The 9,629-nt window shown below is 35.4% G+C and overlaps 1 protein-coding gene across 2 annotated transcripts; it reads left to right on the top strand.

Moving 5' to 3' along the window:
• The first annotated feature begins 3,368 nt into the window (after nucleotides 1-3,368).
• LOC130436457 (uncharacterized) lies at nucleotides 3,369-9,344 on the top strand. Of its 2 annotated transcripts, none has more exons than XM_056767104.1 (5): nucleotides 3,369-5,695; nucleotides 6,165-6,273; nucleotides 6,883-6,925; nucleotides 7,423-7,470; nucleotides 9,042-9,344. In XM_056767104.1, the coding sequence occupies exons 1-5, from the start codon at nucleotides 5,412-5,414 to the stop codon at nucleotides 9,182-9,184; spliced, it is 627 nt and encodes a 208-aa protein (XP_056623082.1). In that variant the 5' UTR covers nucleotides 3,369-5,411; the 3' UTR covers nucleotides 9,185-9,344. The 2 variants fall into 2 exon arrangements, with proteins under 2 accessions (XP_056623082.1, XP_056623083.1); XM_056767105.1 differs by lacking the exon at nucleotides 9,042-9,344 and adding an exon at nucleotides 8,020-8,487.
• The last annotated feature ends 285 nt before the right edge of the window (nucleotides 9,345-9,629 follow it).

Here is a 9,629-nt window from a genome sequence, read left to right on the forward strand (position 1 = left end):
TGTGTTTACAACGAAGACAAAACCAGACCAAACGGTAACTTTTGTGACACGTTTTATTTAGACTTTAAAATAACGTAATCTCACGTTGCAATAAGACGTTCAAAAGACGTTGTGATAGTACCAAAATATAACCAGGCTAAATTAGTGTTATTTATGTTTGAAATAATTAATGCAGTAATCTATTTAATTGAACTACATATTAATTTACACATTTTTCCTGTTGGCATTTAAGTATAAAATGCCTTTATCCAATGTTTGAGCTATAATGTAAATACCTTCATATCCATTGTTACTGCTACATTATAGGCCATCACATACCAATGCTTCCGTGTGTGTGTCTGTGTGTAAAATTGCTAATTTACGTAGTATACTTTATTATTTAAACACATGTGGTCACGTTTGAAATCCATGTTTGATTCTGTAAGTGAAATACTCGATAATGTACTGACTTATCTTCTTGAGTTGATTTTTGGACATGTTATTTGTGGGCTGTGTTACAGTGGGTTATGTATATAGTTTACAACATGCAGAAATATGCCTAAATATGCATAGTGGAATTATTACCAAATTTGTGGTGAAATCAATTAAAAAAGAGTTCAAACTAAACTTTCTATATTAACTTATTTCTTTACTAGTTTACTTCTGGAGAAAACGGAGCAGCCATTAAGTACTTGGTATTATGTGAAACAAATTGTTATTATACATCAACACTCTGATTGGCTGATAGAGGAAAATCACGTGAACTGACCGTTGTGCCGCTTCACTGACTGTTTGTATCACTCCGCCACTAAACTATTGCGGACTATACTGTCCTCACAACTGCGCTACTCTGAAGAAATTAGATTGCTATTAAACAAACACACGAATCAGTTTATCCATTCCAGAATGTTTACTTCATATTTCTACTTGAATATAAACGCGTGCACTGCGATCTGCACATGGGTGTACATGTGATGCGATTTCATTCTCATAATATCCATCACAGTTTAACTCAAGAATCAATATTTTATGTTAACACATAATATGAACGCTCATGACATTTTAGGGTCTGTGTGACTAAATTGAGCGCGATTAGGAACACGAATCAATAATCAAATGACGAATGCAATTTCAACACCGCTCGCGCTTCGAAAAGGGGGCGGAGATTGTAACAAACCCTGGGTCTGGTCAGGGTATATTCTGGTCAGGGTACATTCTGGTCAGGGTATATTCTGGCAAACTGTTTCCCGATCACGTTTTGCAATCGACAAAGTAGATAATAGCACACGCCGTTTACCAACACACGATGGGTAATTCGCAAAGCCCAATGTTCCTTCTTGTTTTCCCACCACGATCCCATATAAAGGAGTTTAAAGTACGAGGTGTTGAATTAAGGGGCGGACCAATAGTTAAACAATTTCAAAGTTAAAGTTCGGGCAAAAAATATTAAACAAGTTTCAGTCAAATATTTATGCTTTGTAGGAAAATCCAGTGTTAAAGTAGAGTGCAAACAATCATATTTGGAACATTTTTCAGCAGCAGATTCAGTGACGTGAACGAATGCTGCTTTTAAATGAACATGAATGATTTCTCATCCGCCCAAGGTTAAAATTTAACATTTAAAATTCTTACCATTAAATTTTTTTTAGTTTTACCAACGGTTTTTATTAAGCCAACAGCAAAGATATCAATATTTGATGGTCCAAATACCCATGTGAGGTCTCCCCATGTTTTAAAAGCATTTGTTTAAGTTTTAGTACATGATTTTTGATAGTTGGGTAAGTGCCATTTTCAGGATTGTCACATCCATATCGCTAGATATTCCTAATAAACGGACACAAGACATTTTAAATAAAGTAACTATTTGATGTTCTTTAAAGAGGCATCCCTTCTCCATTCATTGGGTATTATTGCTTAAGGATTGTGCATTTTAATTCAAAGAAATCCTCAAAGTTTGACGTCTCCCAAAAACTGTGTCCATTTTTTTGTCACATCCATATAACGCATGTTTATATCCTTTTTTTTTTAATGAAAATTTTTATTCATAGACTGACACATGCCTGATTTTTAGACTATCAACAAGAGTTTAGTAAAACATAAACAGATGGTTCTATATATTCGTAACAAATACATTCTCTGAGCATTTCTATATCACATCCATAACTCAAAGTGTCGGGTCCACAATGCTGGAATTGCCCAAATATAAAACTATCCAGTGGTATAGGATGATGGCATATGGCATTACGTTCCTAAAAACGGAACACTTTCAGTTTAGACATATTTTTGGTCAGTGATTTTTTAAATGTCCATTAATATGGATTTTAACCAAAATGACTTCCACATGCCGAATAGGGATGATGAATCCAGGAGTACGTTTGTGCATTTAAGCTGAAGAGTAAATAATGATGAAGTTTTCAAATATACCTATGAACCCTCATTTAACCTCTTTATATAATAATTGAAACAACTGTAATCTCCCTGCCTAATATATACTATGTACTGCTAAAAAAATATACTGCTATAATCAGCACAGCATAATACCCAGGATGCATAACTGATGGTTAATCAGTTTCAATTGCATACAGCAAATAAAAGTGACAACAGGTACACTAGAGAGGCAACAGCAATGGTTGTCTGTGGAGGACTATAAGGGGATGAAATGCTCAGATCTGTTGTCAGATCTTTGGCCTTGGGGGATCTCCTCTGTGACTTGGATTTGGATCAGAGTATAAGTGAGCCCCTTGACAGTCTATGGTGTTACTTGACAGCTTCGGATATACGAGATCACAGAGGGTCTCAACTGGATTTAGGTCTGGGTAACATGAGGGCCAGTCAATGGCATCAATGCCTTCATCATCCAGAAACTGTCAACAGACTCTGGTCACAAGTGGTCACAAATTTCATCCTCATAGCACATGAGGTCTGTGTGACCCCCTAAGGATGGTCCACCCCAGACCACCCTTGCGGTTGACTCTCCAGTATACCTGTTGTCACTTTTATTTGCACCAAAAACTGTAAAAATGGTTCACAATCACTTATGCTTAAGTCACAGGTTGATTGATATTCCTGAAGGTTAACTGCTCTGGTGTTATACTGCGATGATAAGGGTTCCCTTAATTTTTTTGAGCAGTGTATATATAAACACTCTAAAACGTGCTGGGTTGTTTTTGACCCATGATTAAATATTTGACAGAACACACTGCTGGGTTAAAATAAGCCATTGCTGGAATATTTAAATAAAATTACATACCCCTTATAGAATTTGGTACAGATAAACCTAAAACGTTCACAATTAATCAAATTATGATATTAATCCATGCATCAGCCTTACGATTTGATGGTTAAAATAAAAGCAGGATTGTGAACATTGTTGTATACGGTTTCAGATTTTTGTTATAATTACTGTTCTTGTCATTTTACACTTTTATTTGACTGTATTTAAAAAGCCTAACCATAGACTGGGGCTGCAAAATTATCCATTGGCTAGAAGTCTGTGTAGAGCATCTGTAATGTTATCTTGCATTGTTCCTGTTGAATAAACACTCAAATAAATACGAATTAACAGAGGATACCAAGAAACAAAAACTCAGACCTTGAAAAAAACGCAGTCTTTGGTATCCTGTAAATGATTTAGTGCATTTTAAAAACAGAACCTTGAAATTAATAGATTAATAGAATTAATAGAAATAAAGTTTAAATTTAAACCGCCAATAGTTGTCGCTACTACCGAAGTAAGTCATATGTGAATAGTGGTGAGTCATTATTGATTTCATTGAACCGGTTCAAATAGCGGATTCATCTAGGAATTATTTTAATTAAGACCTAACCCGACAATATTATATCTAAAATTTATTTCGCAACAATAACTTGTTGTATAAAATCAATTTTACTTTAGAATTGGACATGCTGGTATTGGTAAAAAAAACATAATCTTGTGCTTTTGCAAAGTGATGTGCGTTGTGGGATAAACGCAATAATTATAAGAGTTACTTTTTTTTAAATAGCCAGAAGTCTAAAACCTGTACGACATTGGTCATCAAAATAAAATTACAATAATTAAACAACATAATTTTCTTAAATTTCTCTTTTGAATTCCCCTCTGCATTCCAAGCTCTGTGTGTATCTGTGTGTCAATTTTCCTACATGGTATTATAAAGTTTTATACGTTTATAAACTCATAGTAACGGGTGTGTCGAGTTAAAGATATGCTTTCTGCATTCAGACTGGCGCGCGGGTTACCTTACCTACATTGACCAATCATGTGCGGTTTACGTTCGAACGTTTACAACTTTTACTTTGAAATTTTCACACAGAGACCCGCCTCTTACGTCTCCTGCTTCTCGTTTCAAATTCGAATCGATAGTGTAGCGCTCGGAAATCAGACACGGCCGATTTGCTTTGCGAATATCCATCTTGTGTTGGTAAACGGCGTGTGCTACAGACTGCTTTGCCGATTGAAAAACGTGATCGGGAAACAGTTTGCCAGAATATACCCTGACCGGGTTTGCGGAATAAAACCTGCTCCCGACTAGGTTAGGTTAACGGACTATGTTACTCTGGTTACTCACTCGGAGTATAAAATACCTCGATTTCTGAAATGGGCTTGACTTACCCCGCGGTCGCGGATTTGACATACCTCACGTTCTGAAACCAAAAACCCTGAGTATTCCGTTTTCTGGGGTTGACTTACTCTGAGCCTACAATTGATAATTATCGGATATCGGATAAAGCGGTAGAAAATGGAATGGAATGTTCCCTTCAATATCTCCCTAAATAGCCAGCTGAGCAATTAAGCGCTCTGAGGTGACGTCCCCTGGGTCCTAATGTCCTAACCCATACTTATACATCAAAGTGAAACTTATATAAACTCACAGTAAATACACAACAGTCTCCAGAATTAGTCACGGAATTACTTATTAAAACACAGATAAACACAGTGACAGTGATGGAGAGAAAAGGGTTAAAGCCGTCAGGTGCCCAATAAAGGAAAAAAGAAAAGAAGAAGAGGAGAAAAGAGCAAAAGTTAAAGGAATGCAATCCGTTCTCTCTGTATGATTACGGTAACGTTATCATGTCATCAAAGATGCTAATGTTAATTGGTGGTATAACGTTAACTCTTACGTTTGTTAGCCTTCTTGCTATGATGCTTGCTATGCTTTTACAACAATAATTCTGTCTTAACTCAACAAACACGAGATCTCATTTCACCGTAAGATTGTGCTTTGCAACAAAACTGTTTCAAGTGGTTATTATTTATTTTCCATCATTTGGGTTAATGTTGAGCCCTGTAATTAGCCAATGGAATTTACAAATGTGCAGGACGTTTCAAAGACGAACATTTGTTGTGACAAATAATATAATTCGAGGCAGTAAAGGAGCTAATTGTTACTCCCTTAGATTAGATTAATATAGCGTCATGACAGACATTTGGCATGTCATGTTTATTTAAATTTGCAATTCATAAGAGTTTTATTGTAGCCTATTCAATTGCAATTTCAGGGGCACTTCTGAAATATTTTGCAGCCTCCTCTGCCACTGGTCATCCATCAAAAACCATCAGCTTTTCAAAACTAAAGTTGGTTTATTCGTACCTGAGCTCAACCATGTCTCAGGAACAGCTCACTGGCCTTGCTATCATCAGTATCAATCACTCAATAGGGGGCAGATTTAGTATGATGACATTATTGATGATTTTGCATCAAGGAAGGCCAGAAAGGTCAGGTTTTACTTTGTGTCTATATTTTATTTGTATATTATTCTTAATATTTTATATTACTGTGGTTCTCTGCTCATGTTACATCATGATTGTACTTTTGTTGCCACTTTTATGTATATAGAGTATATTTAAGTTCTGATAACTTGTTTTGTGCAGAAATGTGATTTTAAAATGTTCTGTTGAAGGATTTGTGCAATTGAGAAATATAAGCTTGTCTTACACTTATATTGTTATGGTAAAACATGGCTGTTTGTGCAAAATTTTGTTTTTGTTTCCAACTTTCCGGGTTTTTTACCATTTCTAAACTACAATTTAATAAAATGGATTAAAGAAACACAGCAAACTTGCTGAAAACAAAAATACTCATTCAAAATAATGTAAAATGTTTAGGTAATAATTATACTAAAATCAATGCTTTTTGTATTTGTAGCTCTAACTGTCATGATGTTAAATTCTTACTTGCGTGCAGTGACGGCGAAAGAAACGGCCAACCGGCGCACGGGTTGTGGTCTGTACCAGCACGCGCACAGCTCAGCTCCAGCTATATCCGAGTCAGATTGCCTCAGAGTTTTTCTCAAGTAAAACATTTCTATTTAAACAGATTTCATTGAAATTTCTTTGAAAATGCTGATAATAACCCATTTAGAAATATTACTGCGATTTCATTTTATGTAAAAAATCGTCTTATTACTGTATCTGTACAGGTTTCACTTTATTTTCTCTGAATGAATCCCCCCCCCCCCAAAAAAAATACATAACAGCCACTTTCACTAATAAGTAATAAAATCAAATGTATGCTCTGCCTTCTAAAGGTAAGGCATTTGGTTTTATACTTTCAATACGAGAGAAACTCCTTCCAGATATATCAAATTTGACAAATAACAATGATTTATTTGAGACGAAAGTTGAATTATACTGTGACTGACTGACCCATACAGCACACAGTTGTCGAGTTTTATGTGGAAATGAGGATCCCAATCGTCCCTTACAGTACCTACTTATATTGCATGCAAGGATTAATTTGCAGATTTAAGTTTTATCTGAAGTTGGATGAAATAACCATCTGGTATGTTGATAAATAGAAATAGATTTGTTACCACATTGGGGTTGATTTTCATGATGTGATTTTCCTTTTCAGTAACACTATGATAAACTCATATTTCTTCCTCGTATTTCTTTTATTTCAGCTGGATCTACTAGTTCACATTTCGCCTTTTACATTCAATAACAGTAAGTCCATTTTGCACGGAACAAAATCACACTGAAGTCCTGTCTCCACGCTCAACCACTGGTCACTTATAAGGACAGTTCACCCATAAATACAAACTCATCATCTCCTCTTTTCATTTCACGCATGTATGACTTACTTTCTCATGCAGAACTCAGAAATAGCTATTTTGAAGAACGTTGGAAAAAAAGCCTTTGTACCGTTGACTTGACATTGGTTTTGTGTCCATACAATAGATACCAATGTTTCAGTTTTCCAGCATTCTTCAAAATATCTTTTGTGTTCTGCAGCGTAAAAAAAAAGTCATGCAGACTTGAACTAACAAGAGAGCAAGTGCACAATTACAGAATTTTCACTTTTAGTCAGAGACACTCCAGTTCCACTGTAACATTTTATTAGCACACAGAGTTATCATGACCTTGAGATACTCTAACAAGTTTACTGTTGTATACACCAATTAAAGCTTTCATAAACTTACATTCTTATTTTTTAATTTCAGCTGTCGTTTTGGATCGCTTTAGAACCACCAGTTATTCACATCTAAGCAGTGAGTTCATTTTGCATGTGAAAATTATACTAAATCACAAGTCCTGTCAATATTCTTAACCAGTGCCAGTGCTTCAAACAGAGATCTGATCTCATCATCATACAGTCTGTCTGAAATGAAGAAACAGAACAATCTGAGACAGATTACATCCAGAAGAACTGTGGAAACATTTCGGATGGTCACGCCAAATGTTGATTTTATTTAGTTAATATAAGTTAATTGATAAAGAAAATCTATTTATGACAATAATTTTACAGTAGTTTTACACAAGTGCCTAAAACTTTGAACAATACTGTAGCTTTGCAGGTGGTTTCTTAAAGCATCTTGGACACTTTGCCACTGCTCTTCTGGATTTAGTCTGTCACCGTTTGTTCTGTTTCTTCATCATCCAGTCTGTCTGGAATGGTATGGTGAGATCAGATGTCTTTTTGGAGCACTGGCTGTGGTCAGACTCTTTCTGCATGTTCTAATAAATTATTCATCAACACTTACACTCACCTAAAGGATTATTAGGAACATCATACTAATACTGTGTTTGACTCCCTTTAGCCTTCAGAACTGCCTTAATTCTACGTGGCATTGATTCAACAAGGTGCTGAAAGCATTCTTTAGAAATGTTGGCCCATATTGATAGGATAGCATCTTGCAGTTGATGGAGATTTGTGGGATGCACGAAGCTCCCAAAGATGCTCTATTGGGTTGAGATCTGTTGACTGTGGGGGCCATTTTAGTACAGTGAACTCACTGTCATGTTCAAGAAACCAATTTGAAATGATTGAAGCTTTGTGACATGGTGCATTATCCTGCTGGAAGTAGCCATCAGAGGATGTGTACATGGTGGTCGTAAAGGGATGGACATGGTCAGACACAATGCTCAGGTAGGCCGTGGCATTTAAACGATGCCCAATTGGCACTAAGGGGCCTAAAGTGTGCCAAGAAAACATCCCCCACACCATTACACCACCACCATAATTACATTAATGAGAAATTGAACAGGTGTTCCTAATAATCGTTTAGGTGAGTGTATATACTTCACTTTGTCAATAGCAAAAAGGCTTTAAATGATTTAACAAAAAGCTTCTCAAAGTAGAACCATTTTAGTCTAAAGAACACTTATCAACTAACGTTTACTGAGGGAGAGAAAATGATGACTTCCATGTGTGACTGAACTATCCTTTAAGTTCATTGAGACGCTATGGTCTCTCTCTTTCCCTCACTATCAATTTCGGGACATTTAACGTTTAATTTATGAGGAAATTAATTCAATTAACAGACAATCATTTTACTTTTGGTCACTTGAAAAAGGGAGACTTATTTAGAGTTTGAAAGGACTGTAATCCCTAAAACTCTCAACCAATTTGGATATGAATACTAAATAAAGCCAAGATTGTGCACTTTAAGCAATTATTAATTATATCACTCTAACCTGAATACATATAAAAACCTAAAATAACAAAAAATGTGCCTCTGTCCCATTATATATATATATATATATATGTGTGCGTGTGTGTGTGTGTATACATATTTAAATGTTTAGTTCATCATTTAATTATATATGAATATATTTTTAGCAAATTACCACAAAGCCAGTAAATACCTGAAGCTTGCTGAGGAGTTGTCAAATGTCGAAACTGATGGAGACTCACAGATTTACAAGAAAATACCTATCAAGAGTCTAAGCCGCTTTGAAAGTGAAACAGAGGATGGTAAATAAATTAAATACATTTTTAATATAACCAAGTTCAACAGGCTATTTAATAATAGTAAAATTATTGATGCTAAAACTTAAACCATTTGAGTACAGTTGACAATCTATTAAATTGTTTCTGGGTGTATACAATCATCCATAAAGGTGGTCAAATTGTGAAAAATTTCAAGGGAAGGTGGTGTGATCACAGATGATTTGCATTATTAAATGTATATTGCAATATATAAATTGGATGGGAAGGGGGGGTTAAAGAGGGGATGTTTTTTGTCATTTTCTTCAACAAGGTGGATGCCATCCATTTACAACCCCCCTCAAATCAAGCCCTTCATATAGTTATGTTACATTATGGGTTATATGTGTTACTTACATTGCTTGCATGATGTGTTTTACACATGATGCATTTAGTGCTTTCCTGTAGCTGAGTGGTTAGAGCATTACGTTAACAACGCAA

The sequence above is a fragment of the Triplophysa dalaica genome, chromosome 15, assembly GCF_015846415.1.
Source record: "Triplophysa dalaica isolate WHDGS20190420 chromosome 15, ASM1584641v1, whole genome shotgun sequence".
Classification (NCBI taxonomy): domain Eukaryota; kingdom Metazoa; phylum Chordata; class Actinopteri; order Cypriniformes; family Nemacheilidae; genus Triplophysa; species Triplophysa dalaica.

What these genes read in the sequence shown, in the direction of transcription:
- LOC130436457 (XM_056767104.1), top strand. Translation starts at nt 5,412, where the DNA reads ATGTCATGTTTATTTAAATTTGCAATTCATAAGAGTTTTATTGTAGCC. An exon ending in TGCCTCAGAGTTTTTCTCAA is followed by an intron (nt 6,274 to 6,882) that starts GTAAAACATTTC and finishes CTTTTATTTCAG; the next exon opens with CTGGATCTACTAGTTCACAT. An exon ending in CAGTTATTCACATCTAAGCA is followed by an intron (nt 7,471 to 9,041) that starts GTGAGTTCATTT and finishes ATATATTTTTAG; the next exon opens with CAAATTACCACAAAGCCAGT.